The sequence below is a fragment of the Sinohyriopsis cumingii genome, chromosome 1, assembly GCF_028554795.1.
Source record: "Sinohyriopsis cumingii isolate HCF-2022 chromosome 1, ASM2855479v2, whole genome shotgun sequence".
Classification (NCBI taxonomy): domain Eukaryota; kingdom Metazoa; phylum Mollusca; class Bivalvia; order Unionida; family Unionidae; genus Sinohyriopsis; species Sinohyriopsis cumingii.
Genome location: NC_142961.1, coordinates 35193383 through 35209729, shown reverse-complemented (window position 1 = coordinate 35209729; position 16347 = coordinate 35193383). Strand labels below are relative to the sequence as shown.

The window sequence follows — 16347 nt, the reverse complement described above, 5'->3', positions numbered from 1 at the left end:
CGAATCCTACCATCGGATAGGCCCTGGTCAGCTACCGTGTTGTGTCATTGGGCAAGGCACTTTACTCCAATTGCATAAACACTAAATAAACTGCTTGTATTGCTGTACAGTAAAAAACCAAAACCAAACTAAATAAACACGCATTTACAGAATGGCATAATAAACATGGCAAATGAATGCGCATCATCTCATATATCATTTCATTGTGTTTTCTGAATCATTTTCGAAAACCTCTCTCTCATTGTAATTTTTTCCCCAATTTGATGCATTTTCATATTTTCTTTATTACTGACACACGATGTCAAAATAAACACCAGTACATTTTTAATATCTACTTTTTAATGTTATTTTCTAAGTTATTCGATTTTGAAAATGTACACACACACACACACACACACACACACACACACACACACACACGTATATATTTCACCAGAGATAGCATATGACGTCATTCGTGCAGTACCAGTTAACCTGAGAGTACGGGCAGCAAGGTCTACCGGAATTTAGGACACGGGAAAGATGAGGCGAGGAGGAGGATGCCATACAATAAATAATTATAAATCCACCTGTGGATTAAGGGCTATGACTAATGAACAGAATCATCAAACTTGAATGAGATTTTACACGAGCCTAAATCCATATCAGTTTCAAGTGGAAAGAGAACGTAGCTACTCGAGCGCTAGGAACAGTTTTTGGTGCTATTTAAGTTAAAAGTCCATATCGCAGCTAAAACTTAAAACTATGTTCATAAAGAAGTTGTATTCTCTCTCTCTCTCTCTCTCTCTCTCTCTCTCTCTCCGATTTTATCTATATCTGTTTTATAGCTTAAAGATGATGTTATACAATCTTCTTATATATAGTGAGACCAAAATATATTAAAAACTATATGAATTGTTCCTAAAATATATATTGGAAATACGTAATTTTAGAACAATTTTTTAAAATTTATTCTCAAAGACATGTCAGGTTAGCAAATATGACGTATGTATGTATGTATGTATGTATGTATGTATGTATGTATGCATGTGTGTGTCTGTCCGTATGTATGTATGTATGTATGTATGTATGTATTGAGGACAAAACCTATGTTTATACAAGTCCTTGTAGAAACAATAATCCTCTATTATCTGCGCGTTTGTGAAATGATTTAGATTCCACAGGTGTAAAAACTGAAACTTCAGACACGATAAAAATATAACACCAAGAAACCTAACTTAGTCTTGAAGATAATGAACAATTGTCTATTATCTGTAAGCCAACGGCGACGTGTAGATGGGCACAAAGTACACACTTGCTAAAAGCCTGTACCTATAAATAGTAAACTGAAATCGAGTCAAGTTCTATTTATCTTAGCTGGAAATAAATGAACTCCCTCGTGGTTGTATTGCTGAGAAACATAAACTCCTCTGGACTATCACATTTATGCTCTAATCCTCCTGGTCATCATGGGTCAATTTAAATCATTTATCGGAAAGATATCATTATATAAGACGTTTAGTCCTGTCTAAACATAAGGTATTTATGGTAGGCCCAATCTTAACCCTTTCTGAAGGTAACTATATCTATGATAAATCTCTATTTTACTTACATTACAAATGCCCTCTAAAACAGCAGTAAAAGGCCGTTTTACCCGAGAAAAATACCACCCTAGAGGAAAAATGAACAATTTCAGCACCATTGCTGTTCGCGCATATGTAATTCATTTTTATTTTGGTCTGTCTTTCGATGTATTTATTTGTTCTACTTTTGTTTGTTAATTTGCTTCGTTCGTTTTTTTTTTTTTTTTGCTTTCTTTATTTCTTGTTTCAGCATTCAGAAAGACTCATTCCGTCCCAAAATCCAGGATCAGAGGTCACAAGTTGATCCACGGCAAATAACGTATTGAAAGAGTTATCGACATGTAGCAAATATCCGTAATTTTTGGCTGGATTTTCCGTTACCAAATCTCCATTACATATAAAATCCGTTCTCAGAAAAAAGAACCAAATGAAAAATAAAATCTTAAATGTATATGGTTTTGACATCATACAGAGTGTAAGTCCAGCATTTAATCGTTTCATTCAGTTTCCTCTCGGTGAAAATTGCAGAAATTCCATTTTTGCGGGCATTGTCATAGTCGGAATTCTTTCTCCCTTTTTTTTGTTATACTATAAAGACTTACAAGTAGACTCGTTGACAGGGAGCACGTACATTTCGCAATGACTTAATTTAAAGTTTGCAAGTATGTATACAAGCTCTAGTTTCTGTGGTTTATTTGTAAAGGCCGACTAATTGCGGTGATTTTGCACAATAAGCCGTGTTTTTGTGTTTTTCATCTTTTTTTAATAAAAAAAGAAAATTATCTCTATTTTGTTTATTTGTTGTCATAATTAAGTGGGCTAGATTTATTTTATTTGTTGTCGTAATTAAGTGGGCTAGAACCTATACAAATTATTTGACTTTAACATTTTTTTGTCTGACTTGTAACCTAAAAGATGTCACTTGGCTTCTTGGTAAACCCATATCTTTCCGTCTCTCTTATTTTTATATGTTTAGGCTTTCCAACATCAAATTCAGCAGAGTTTAAGTTCCTACCATTTTATTTTCAATCCCAAAATGTAATTAAGGTTTGACCAAGACATTAGAATGTAAAGTTGCTATATTTTTCAATTAAACACCACTTAAGCTGTTCCATTAACGTAAGATTGTTTAGCCCTATCATTTAATTATCATTATTTGACAAGGTAATTCGTTAGATAAACCTGGCACGTGGGCGAAGAGCCGAGAGGTCATTTCTGTTCAACCCGCCATAAAGGGTCCTAAGTGGTCATCAGTGTTTCTCAGAAAGTCAGTTTACATGTGTCAGCACTCATGGATGGACCGATTTACGGTTTCTTACGGTAGTCTTAAGTCCATTGCGCAAATGTCTGTTCCAATCGTGTGTAACCAAATTATTAAATGCACGCTGCACTTTTACAATTATTATTCCCCAACTACCAAAAATATGGGGAGGAAACAGGTTTTGTAAACTAACACAAGATAAGCAACATTAAAGAAATACTTGTAAAAAGTATTTTAGAAAATGTTCTCCTTCGGTTGTGCCATTTTCAACGACAGCAAATTCATAAATGCGTAACTGTAAGTGTTGTAAACGTCCAGTGCGAGTATAAACTAAGAGAGATACCTGGGCAAGGGATTATACTGTGATGTTGAATTCGTTTTGTCGGAGTGGATTATTCAGTAAACGTGAGGAACAAAACATGTTATTGGACAGTTTTTATGTATTATAGTTGTAACAAAAGTACCAACGACTCACGAGATGTCTATGTCATCTTAGGATTACAGAGATTATCAGCTTCTCATTAAAAACTTTACAACAAAGTATTTTTTAATATTCAAAACCAACGGCAACAACTGACTCAGCTGAACTGAAATATATATTCTTTTGCTCTGGGAAAATTGTAACAAAACATTTTCAGTCTGATATCACGTTTTTATCCCATTCATAAGTTACACAAACGCCCTACACTTGACTGTATTCATGAATGATGTTTCTTAACATGAGTACCCATACCAAAAACGTTATTAAAATTTTTGCCATTTTTTGGTGTTGTATAGTCCCCATATTTGAATGCTGTGATCCAGGAAACAAAATGACATTGGAAGAGAAAGTAGCAGGTTCAAACATTGTGGTCCTGGGTAAAGTATTGGCACATTATGCGGAAATTCGTAACAATATGTTTACAGCTGAAATTCAGGTCAAGTGCGTTCTGAAAGATTCCGGGATCTCCGTGCACAATATCGTTAATGTGTCACATGCAGGTAAAATTATTGACAAAGAACACTGTCTTTAAAAATTCATTATTATTATTACTATTATTATTATTATTATTAGTGGTAGTAGTAGTAATACCACTAGTAGTAGCAGTAGTAGTGGTAGTAGTAGTCACTAGTCTTGATAATCTGAATGTATTTGCAAAGTCTGAGTAGAAACGGTTGATCTTAGTTGTAGAGAATGTCATTTATATACACGAAAGTAAGAAAACATAATACAAAGCTTATCCTGGACGGAGAGACGAGCTGACGAACAGACATATATGAACAGAAGGATGAATATAATGCGGATTATGTAATGTCTTCCCGACATTTATCTAAAGCTACTCAATTTAAAAAATTTATTCATGATTCCATTTACATATGTACGAGCTTTTTGAATATTTAAGTTGCGTGTATGAGCTTCACTGTTTTATATTCTGGCATAACAATGAGAAATCCAATGCTATAGCCCTGTAAATTTCTATAATACTTCACAGTCACTCTAAAATACAAAGCTATTTTTATTCATCTTGTACGATGTGTTCTAAATTTATCACTGTTCGTTCGGATTTCATAATTGAATCTAGACAGGTCTTCTTTTTTTAAAAAAAAAAAGAACAAGAAAGTGTTTTGAGTATGTCTGCAGAATAATGATAATTAAACCAAAATATTTTAGATCATAGCAAATGTCAGTATATAACACCGAAGGTACTGGATGGAGTTTGCATTTGTATTTTAGTTTAGTTCAAACTTATTGTACTGCATTTAAACAAAACAGCAGTGAGTTTTCAGGCAGCAAGCTCTCCAACTTTGATAAACCTCCCTCCTAGGAATACACGACTGCATGAATATATATATATATATATATATATATATATATATATATATATATATATATATATATATATATATATATATACGTATGTAAGTATGTGTGTATGTGTGTGTGTGTGTGTGAGAGAGAGAGAGAGATCCATTATAGTAATAGTCATTCCACCACATATGTACACTAAAAACAGAAAGTGTAAATAATACATCAATTCTGATTGTTTAATTTGCAGAATCAGCGAAACTACCAGTCTGTACTGACGTACGGACTGAATATTCGTGTTGAATGCTAAACTCTTGTTATGACATCAGTGGTCAATTTCATAAGCGAAATCCATGTTTTGTCGTAAACTTTCATTAAAAAATAAACACTCTTTACAATGATGTTAAGAATGTTTCATGGATGATATAACAAGCCTGCAGCAAGCGTCCATAAGTAAGTTCCCGCCTCAAGGGATTTTGAAAATTTGCAGCTGAGATTTTTTATAAGAGTTTCAAGAAATTATTAATTTATTAAGATTTCTATCAACCATCTATCCGAATACAAGACATTACCAGCAGTGTATCTTTCAGTAAACTTCTTCTAGAAGTATGAAAATGTATCCAAAGATTACAAATTCCAGTTAAGTTGGAAGATCTTGAGTCCAGTCCGTTTACCTTGCAAACTTATATAACTACAATATTTAGCAAAAAACCTTAAACTCTACGTTAGAACTTAGACGTATTTTCACATAATGGAGACTTCTCGAGGCTTGACCTTTAGTACATTTAGGTCCATTTATTGTATGACCTCGTCACAATGTCCCATTTGCTAGTTTAAAAAATAGTTTCAGTTCCCCGTGTAGCAAGCACGACTAAACGCATGTTAATGGAATAGTTAGCATACATAATATTTTCAAATAGCTATACAATGCGGTTAAGAGTGTTAACTTATTTATGGTCACTATATGTGCTTCTCAACTTGCTAAGCCCGTATCGGTTCGTTTCAGCATGTAATTTTATGAATGCCCTCAGATTTCGAAACGTTGACGACAAAATCCAAAAGTATTTTCAAACGTTAAGAAGTAATAATAATACTAAAGTATTGAGTCAATACTTGTAACTATTTCAAATGATAAAAACTGATCAAGAATTTGAATACTCCGAACTTTGATACAAAGTATAAAATCCAAAATATTTCTGATACAATTTAAATAGGTAACATCATTGCAAGCCAATGGCGAAGATCGGCTGTGTTCTAATTTAACTCGTGATTGCCTGTAACAAGATCGCGTTGAACATGAATATGCATAAACATAAATGCGTAATGGATAAAACAATGATAAAACAATGAAGTAAGCTCTTACACAGCAACGAAAGGATCCTTTTTGTCGGTAGATAAGTGACTGTGTTTGAAAAAGAAATATTTTATTGTGTCATTCCAATAAAATAAAAGGTCATTTTTGGTCATTCTTGAGAAAATTTTACTCCGGTTCGCAACGACTGTTTGAACAGGTTTATCCGTATTCATTATAAACAAGAAAGTCTTACTACAGGCAGCCGCGGGTGAAAAACGAGCGTAGTGGATTTTCGACCGTTGTTTGCGACAATAGACAGAGAAATAAACGTTAGAAATATTCAAGCAAGATTTAAGATTATTCTACCCATTGTCGGCATGACATGTTCATGGAGCGTCTAATACTATCTAATTTAGAAAATAGGGGAAAAGACACAGAGTGGCAAACATATGCAAAATTACCGATTTCTGTCAAATTCGTCGAAAGCAATTTTAACGAAAATGAGTGGGCAAGATGACTCGTTGTTAGCGTGTGGCGAACCAAAGGGAAAAATTTGAATTATTTTAAAATATAACAACATATTCAATTTTTAAACATTAAATAGTATAAATATTTAATAGTTAGGTTTCGCAGTATTTTTATGAGTTACCCTCAGGGCTTGTATCTTTGTAATTTTCCATGTATCGAACACCCATCGTTTTCGTTGTAAATAAAAGATTTATAGCATGTATATAAATATATATATATATATATATATATATATATATATATATATATATATATATATATATATATATATATATATATATATATATATATATATATATATATATATATATATATATATATATATATATATTAAATGTAGTGTTTAAACAACACAAAAATATTGAAGGGTCAGTAACCATTAGGCAGATTAAGTACATTTAACAATGTACATGTCTTCATGAAAAAATGACAATGACTACATAAGTCAAAGAAATTTTCGGATATTTGATCTTACTTTTGGGCAAGAATTATTTTTAAACAGTTGGAATAACTTTTAAACGAATATTCCTATTTACTAGAGACTTCGTGATCCGAATTGATTTATGACCTATCAATAGACTTAGATATCGATTAAATATCCATATTGGCACATCTATCTACCAATCCTTTCGTCTGTTTGTATGTATATATTTATTTATGTACAATATAAACTCTCTCTCTCTCTCTCTCTCAACAGGAAAGGATTCTGGTGGGCACTGCTTTGATAGCACTCTAACCATCAACAATACTTACTACATATTTATTCGCATACTAACAGAAACATTTTGGGTACCTGCCACAGAGGAACTTCCAGAGTCATCATCAGATGCCAACCAACTCCTGTCTACATGTGGACTCTCATTAACGGGTATATATATATGTGTGTGTATGTTTATATGTATGTGTATATATATGTATGTGTGTGTATATATATATATATATATATATATATATATATATATATATATATATATATATATATATATATATATATATATATATATATATATGTGTGTGTGTGTGTGTGTATATATATATGTATATATATGTGTATATATATATGTATATATATATATATATATATATATATATATATATATATATATATATATATATATATATATATATATATATATATATATACACACACACACTATGGCGGAGCTATTTATACCACCAATACACATGTGATAAACAATGCAGTTGTTTCTGTCGGCACCATAGTAGCATCTCATACCATCAAAACCGTTTTTAAAAAATGTCACCTTTCATCGAGAACCTGACGAAAATTCAATGTAATACAGGTATTTTGCAAGAGATTAAACATTGTACATATTGCAAAGAAGGTTATAGAAACAAAAAGGGATTAAAACTTCACTAGGCTAAACGTATTTTACGAAAGGGTCATTTTTATCCACCAGTGGATATTTCATTAATAATAAACATTGTAATAGGTTTAAGAATCAACAACAACAAAGCATTAGATACATTACAGTATGTGTATCTCGTCACAAACAAATTTAACATATAGTGTCGACAGGATATTGCAACTTTGTATTATTGATTAAATAAATACTGTAGATAAATCCCGAGGAAAGTGTACACATACCGTTACCACGAACCATATTCTTGTAGGTTATTTGGTGTAATTTCAGTTTAACCTTTTCATACAGCCCAAATTCTTTTTCTCTCACACACCAGATTTCTGCGTATTTTGTCTCTTATGCATGGGGGAAGGAGAGACTGAAGGCAGAAAGGATTGCGATGAAATTTTGCACCATGTTAAATTCATTTATAAAGCAGGGATTATTAATACATTTTATCGTTTTATTTTCATCCCTCACTAATGATTAATGAGTGGAAATTTATCATTGATATATAGACCTAGAATCGACGGCACGCAGAACTAGTTATATATGCGATTATAGCGCCATCGGCGGAATACAGTTTGATATACCAATAATATTGCTTTATACCAACACTTTAAATGTCATGTTATTATATATATAACATAAAAGATACAGAAGAATTATTTCGGATGATGCTGTTTTTAAATCATCTTTGACAGAGTTAGGTCAGCATTTTTTAAATAGAAATTACCCTATTGACATCATTAATACTGCTTTCCAAAAGGTATCTTCTCTTACACAGCTTGAATCTTTACAATATAAAATCAAAAATAGAAATGAAGATATCATTCCTTTTGTTATTGAATATAATCCAAGTTTGCCTAATATAGGTAAGATTATCAATAAATATTGGGATTTATTAAACTTATCATGTAAAGCAAGTGTTAAATCGTTACATGAAAGCAAACCCACACTTGCTTATAAAAGGACTAAAAATCTGAAAGATTTCCTAACTAATTCCAAATTAGAAAAACCATCATATAAAATAGGATCATCAACTAAATGTAATAGACCTAGATGTTCACACTGTTCATTTATTAATGAAAATACTTCTTTCTATAGTAATAATACGAAAGAAATTTTTAATATGCGTTGTGACATTAATTGTGCAACATCAAATGTTATTTATTTGATAACGTGCAAAAAATGTGGCATCCAATATGTTGGACAAACCAGTCAACAAATATCTAAACGTATGAACCAACATAGATCAGATATAAAAAATTATATCGATCAATCATTTTCATCTCATGTTGCCGCACATTTTAACAAAAATTCCCATACATTGCAAGATTTCTCCTTCCAACCTATTGTTAAAGCTGATTCTGAAATGAAACGTCTACTAAAGGAAACCTATTGGATTCACCGTCTTAATACGGTATATCCAAAAGGTCTAAATTCAAAAACACTATATGACATTTAGTAATTTTTTATTAATTTTTAATTTTTTTTTTTTTTTTTTTTTTTTTTTTTTTTTTTTTTTTTTTTTCTGAATTAAGTCCCCTGTTTACAATTAGATATGAATATTTCATATTATTTTACTGTGCAGAAAATCTTAATTGGTAAAAGTATAATCTAATAACAATAAAATATGTTTACTAGTTCTTTAAAAATGAAATTGAATTTATAATTAATTATCAATATAACATGATTAATTATTTATAAAATACTTGATAGTAACCGTAATGCACACCATATTTGTATTATATTTTTATTAAATAAATTCAGTTCTGATAACCACTTTCACAGCTATAAAGATTATACTAGTGTATATGTTGATTACATTTATTTTTTTTTTTTTTTTTTTGTGTAATTTATTTTCTTTTCTTCTAATAAGCGTGTATTATACATAATACTAATGTTACTAAAACTGTTTATCTCTATTTGTTAATAAATGGTATATATATATATACATACATACATACATACATATATATATATATATATATATATATATATCAGAGACAGGGAGAAGGCGGTAACTGTTTAAGCTAAATCTGTACTTAATATAAACAGTTCCTATTTTTACATATCGATGCGTACGATCATCTCCGCGGGATAGGATTATGTTTTCCAGCATTCATTAGCCCCTGGGTCCATCCTTGCACTCTGCATATCCAAGATGATGATTAATGTTCTGGTTGGCTACTAAAACAAATAATAACATAATTTATATGCTCTGCATATGATGTGCGTAACGTTAGCCATGTAGCAGTAAAGAAAATTAAGTCTAGGAAGCGTTGGATTGGTTTTGCGCTGAATTTATAGGGAACGGGTGGAGCTAGTTAGCTCATACCTCTACCCTCCAATCTACCCCTGTGTTGTTAAATTCGAATGTGTTTTTGCTAGGTCCGGGTCCGGTAAATGTCTGTACCGGTTTGAAATCTAAGCCATGTCCGAGCACTACACCACAACCACCACCTACACGACGTACCAAAACACCAAAGGCGTCTGGTAAGTTTATGGAGATATTTGATTAGTAATATAATATAAGAGAGTCTACATTATTATAATATAATCATCAATATCAAAATCACATTAACAACCAATAATAATAATAATAATAATAATAATAATAATATCCTATTGACAAGAATAATATAGTTAGCGTATCAGGCATGCTTTGATTCTTTCAATTTTAATTGTACCGTTTTTGGCACTTTTGTCACAGTCCAGAAGCTCATTCTACAATACAAAGTTAAGATGCAAGTTTTATATTCTACAACAGAACGTTTTGTGAATTGTTCTTCCTGTCATTTATTAATGGCATAATGTTTGAAGCTGGTTCTCAGTTAGCCATTCCATTTCACAAGTACGTATTTTTGGCCATTCATTCTTTTGGTATTCGCAATCTATTCACCATTGAATTTTTTCATTTTGTTTTTCGTGTAGAGATAACTCTTGTTTATGAAACATGCTTGCTATATCCTCTCTCTCTCCAAGTTTTCCAGTTTATAAATGACCGGATTGTTTAAATTATCAGCCTGTTTATAAATAGTTCTCCTGTAATATTAGGAAGATATCCTTTTCTAAAGATTGTTTTGTATTTTTAAAGCTTGTTTGTTTCACCTACCTCAAATGTAGGTGTTCTAAATATATAAGTTTCAAGTAACCGAATAAATAAAATAAAATAGCTGTTTTCTTCTTTGGGTGTTTCAACTGGGATCATTTATATTGATATGTGATGGGTGTTTTGTAACCAATGTTTTAATTTGATAAAACGTCAATCCATTTTCAGCTTTCATTTTGATTTAAATAATTTCACATTATATTCTTTAAGATTTAGTGAAACCTTTCTACTCAGTATGCGCTTTCTGCAGAAGCTGAGAAGCTTTGAATCTATCTATTTTCCAACAAATCCATAACTGTTTTGCAGTAATTTGTTCACCTTCATCATATGCATGTTCCCAGGCCTTTGCTTTTCAGAGACTTCTCTACAAGCATCGTCTATATCAGCTGTGCTTTACTTTTTAACATTTTCAGCCCAAGATTATTTTGAAAAAAAATATATCACTGTCAAAATGTATTTGTATCTATCTTTGGTCTTCGCACGTGCTTGCATGTCATCAGCGTCTTACAGTCACTGGTCATCCACGCAATTAATATAATCTTCTCTGTACTGAAAATTCTTCCATCGCGTGTTTGTCTAATATGTAGGTGGATTGTTCAGTTAGACATTCTTTCAATTCAGCTTATTTATTTTTAAATTTGTTCTCAGAATTGAATTATATTTGTTTGTTTTTTTAACTGTACTGTCAGGACCATAATAAAGTAGATCCTGTTGCAAAACATTTTAAAACAAATAACCATTTGAAATAATAATAATAATAATAATAATAATAATAATAATAATAATAACATGATAATATACACGGAATGTGGCTTGACCACCACGGGAAAGAGTCAATGGGAATAGGGTATACCGCACAATACTATGTAATGATTGCATGGTAGTACTGGACATTTGTTTTTAAGCTACATTATTTACCTTTAAAAAATATTTTTTCATCATAATTTGATTAAAACCATTTTATTTGGAAATTAAATTGTGCAAGACGTATGGTTTCGAATGTTCATTTTAAATTCTACGAAAGACGACTATTGGTGTACTCGGTTACGAAACGATTGCTGACAAATGAAACTGTGTCATTGAGAATGATAATAAAATTAAATTTACAATGCAGGAAACAGACGCTGATTTCTCATTTATTATATGTTATTTTAAAGGTGTAGAAATATGAATGTAACACTAATTTAAGCTACCGCATTAAACATCATAAGTATTCATGGCGCTTATAAAATTACTTTTATGGTGGTAAATATTGGCGGTAGATCGTCGTTGTTATAGTCAGGAAATCTTTGATTAAAGCTTCTGCAAATTTTCTTTCGCATGAAGCCATTGAATAATGCAGTATGCAATACAATCATGTCTTCATATTGTGTACGATACCGCATAAAAACTCGTACTGCAAATCAAGCTCGAGTTCAAATACGTGATGGATGAGCAGCGATTACTGGAACTTGTGCTCGATTTGGAGCAAAGAAGTTTATTTTTGTGAGATCCTCTGGTTCCAAAGTTTCTGGTTTAAACAAAAAAGTTGTCCATGATATCGCTGCCTCTTATTCAAAACTACCACGAGCACCATGGAGTATATATGCCGGTGAAAAGTACATTTCTGGATACAATTACTGTGGACCCGGTACACGGCTGGATATACGACTTGATTCTAACAACCAACCAAAAGCCCGGCGACGAACCGGTGAATCGTGTTCTTGCTGCATGTTACCGACGTGACCTTGTGTATAAAACATCCGTCAACATGTGACGTTGTTGTTGAGTTTAATTATAGTAGCGTTCGCACAATTGTGCATGTGCCACTTTTTTCTGACTGCACCGCAGCCTGCTAGTTGTTCCTGGGGAAGGGGATGGTGCCACCTCCCCCTGGCTTTTATGGATTCAAGGAACCCTGATAGTTTGGCCTCAACCTGTGGGTCCATAAAGGTCCCTACAGTTGAATGGTTGGCTGTCATTAGTGGGAAGGAGAGCTCGGGAACAGTCCTGCTTGCTTTACATCGCTGGTTTCTTCTCGCATTTGCCTTTTTTCTTTTTTTCAAATTGTTCTAAAAGGAGGGGGGATGTTCTATGCTGTTTATAGAGGTTCTTAGTAGATATCATGTACGAAGAGAGATTTTCAAGGTTATTATGGGATTACTAGTCGAGGTGTTTAGGGTGTGTTTCCTACGTTATGTTATTTATAAGTTTTTAGATATTACCTCTTTAAGTTATTTATTAATTGATGTTTTTAGAGATTGAATGTTATTTATACTTTATTTAGCAAGAGACCGGAGTCCTAGCCGATTACACGGTTCGTTAACGACATCTAGGAGAGGAATCCTAGCTGATTACTCGGTTCGTTAAGGACATCTAGGAAATCCTTTTTTGCGGTTTCCTTAGTTTTTTATAGGTGCTTCGTAAGTGAATTATTTATTAATACTTTTATAAAATTGAATGATATGTTATGGTTTTTTATGTGGTGGCTTCTAAATTTATTTAGCTAGTTACTGGGTCTTTTGGTTTTGTGGGGATAGTAATTATATTTTGTTCCTAAGTCCTGCTGAGTCTATGAATTGATTTATATTTTTATATGCTGATTGTTTATTTTTATTAGAGTCCATAAGTAACTCTGGATATGTGTGTGGTGATCCAATCTCTTTTTGGTTTTTGATAAATATTTTCCGAGCGGGTTGATATTTTGGGCATATATTGAATACGTGGTGTAGATCTTCGGTGGTGTGGCAGTTAAAGCAGTTAATGGTTGCTGGTTTGGGTCCTATAAACCTTCCAAAACTGCTTGCTAGTGTAGTTTTTCCAGTTATTATCCTGTTTATGGTTTTCTGTTCTAAATAGGTACCCTTAGGTAGTTGTATGTTCCTATCTACGTTTTTTTTTTTTTTGGTTTCATGGTGCTTTTTACCTTTTGTGGAGGAGTTCTAAAAATCTTGCCATGTTTGGTCTATATATGTTTGTGCGAAGCTTATTGCTTCTGTAGAGCTATAGTTAAGCTTGATAGAGTTTTGATCTCCTAGTTTGGTTTTTGCAACTTTGTCTGCTGTTTCGTTGCCAGAGATTCCAATGTGCGACGGTATCCACATGAGCTCGACTAATTGATGTGCTGTGGTGATATCGTCGATTAATTGGCATGCTCTGTCGAGGAATTGTTCCCTAGAGTGTGTATTGCGATTTTGGATAGATTTGATAACGCTTAGGGAATCGCTTATAATGACTGCTTTAGGTATTTGGTTGTCTTTGATCCATTGTAGTGATTCAAGTATAGCCCAGAATTCAGTGGTGTAAATGGAGCAATAGTCAGGTAATCTGGATCCCGTTTGTATATTGAATTCAGGGATGACTATTGCTGCTGCTGTTCTTGGTGGGTTGTTTGTTTTTGATCCATCGGTATATATTTTAACATAGTCCGGGTATTTTTGGTTGATTTCGTTTACCAGTACAGGTTTTAGTAAGTTTTCTTGTCTTTCTTTATTGCCTAATTTGGTAGCTTCAATGTTAATGCTTGGTGGTTTTTGTAACCATGGTGATTTGTTCTGGTCTGTATTGTTTGTTACCTGTTTTTTTAGTAGAGGTATCTTTTCTCTTAGTTCAAGGATTACTTTGCCACTTGATGTGATAGGTATGATTTTGGGTTTGAAGGCAACTTTACACTTATTTATAGCTATTTTGGTGGGATGGTTGTCTGGGTGGGTATCTAATCGAATGGAGTATCGGAGGAGCAGTTCTTGCCTACGTAATTTTAAGGGTAGTTCTCCTGTTAGTGTTTGTAGTTCTTCTAATGATGTTGAGGGGAGTGTTCCTGTGCATAATAGCAAGGCTTTTCTCTGGATAGTGTCAAGTTTTTGTAGTACAGGCTGCTTAGCCGAGTTATATGCTTGGCAACCGTAATCCAGTTTTGATCTAATTAGGCTTTTATATATCGTGAGCAGGATTTCCTGGTTGGATCCCCAGTCAGTCCCTGTGATGTTCTTGAGTAAATTGAGATCTTTGTTACAATTCTGGGTGAGTTGTTCAATGTGCTGTTTCCATTTGAGGTGGTTGTCAAAGAACATTCCAAGGAATTTTACTACTGTTACGTATTTGATTAGTTGATTTTGTATATAGAAGTTTGGATAGACTAGGTTGCTATTTCGTTTGGGGGTGAATATGATTGCCACAGTTTTTTCATGAGATATTTTGAAACCCCATTTGTCCGCCCATCTCCCTATGTTGTCTAGGCTCTGCTGGATTTCTTTAACTACTGTGTTATTGGCAGGATTTCCATTCCTCCATATGCCACTATCATCTGCAAATTGTGACAAATTTATTTTTGTGGAGGCTACATTGAGGTCAAGGTCGTTTACCATTAGATTAAATAGTAACGGACTTATTACACTGCCTTGCGGTGTTCCATTTTCAAGTGTGACGTGAATTTTATTCATTACATGAATGCGATTGTGGGACCAGATGCTGCAGAACGAGATGGGTCGTCAAAGGAAGTATAAAAGCCAAGATTGAACTCGATGGACAAAGTCCACTCGTCTCTTTCTCCTGTGACTCTCATTAAATGTAAATAATATCAATACAAACAAACAATGGACGCTAACAGCAGGACTTTATCAGAACTATTTTACAGTCAGAGTAAATATCGGAGAGGTAAAGGCGCCGTGGAAAAGATCGAAGGTGCCGCAAAGGTCATTCACGGGGTTGCTCGAACGTGGTTGTCCAAACAAACGTTGTGGCAAAGTGACCTATCAGAACCAAAAAGAATTTATTGGATCTGTTGCTGCGCTGTTGACCAAACACCGCGTGCGGGTTCATGTTGGAAATGTCAACATTCGTCGTGACCAGGCTATTGTGGAACGATTTAATCGTACACTCTCAGAACGGTTATTCGAAAATCAGTACGCACAAGAATCATTAATGAGATCTCCGATGCACGTAGCTAACATCTCGAGTTGCCTGATTGCACGACTGAGTAGTACAAGTTTCATTAGTCATAACAGCTCTAAACAAAAAAGTCACACGCACAATCGGATGAAAACGAGCGAATGCGATTGGACAAAAAGTGTAATGTTTACTCAGAAAATAGTTCACAGCTGACAACACTACAACCACTCGGAGACAAATTTGTTAGCAGTGGACAACCCAGTATGGTCCGTTGATGTATTTACTATCTCAGAAAGGATTGATATCCCAAGACAACCAGCACATTAATGTTTGGGACCATCACCGGGTGGACCAAAGCCTCCCAGCCGAACATTTTTGCGAGAGTGATTTCAAGTTGTTTCAGCAAATAGGGAACTGCCACCAACATTTGTTTTACACGCTAGTGCACTAGTACACGTGTCATTCACAATAGCACGATGGCCGAACGCATAGGTGATTCCATCGGTGAGTACCTATTGCTTGTTATTAAGCGAGGACAAACTCACTGTAATGCATCAGTAAACGTCTA

The 16347-nt window shown here is 33.3% G+C and overlaps 1 protein-coding gene across 1 annotated transcript in view; it reads left to right on the top strand.

The window, feature by feature from the left end:
* Positions 1 to 2957: 2957 nt before the first annotated feature.
* The window catches only part of LOC149806688 (uncharacterized), a 29495-nt gene continuing 16105 nt past the window's right edge, over positions 2958 to 16347 (top strand). The window contains exons 1-3 of the mRNA XM_089956551.1: positions 2958 to 3804; positions 7129 to 7299; positions 10190 to 10294. Of these exons, the coding sequence (XP_089812677.1) occupies positions 3528 to 3804; positions 7129 to 7299; positions 10190 to 10294 (553 nt within the window). The 5' untranslated portion in view covers positions 2958 to 3527. The remainder of the gene's footprint in view (positions 3805 to 7128; positions 7300 to 10189; positions 10295 to 16347) is intronic.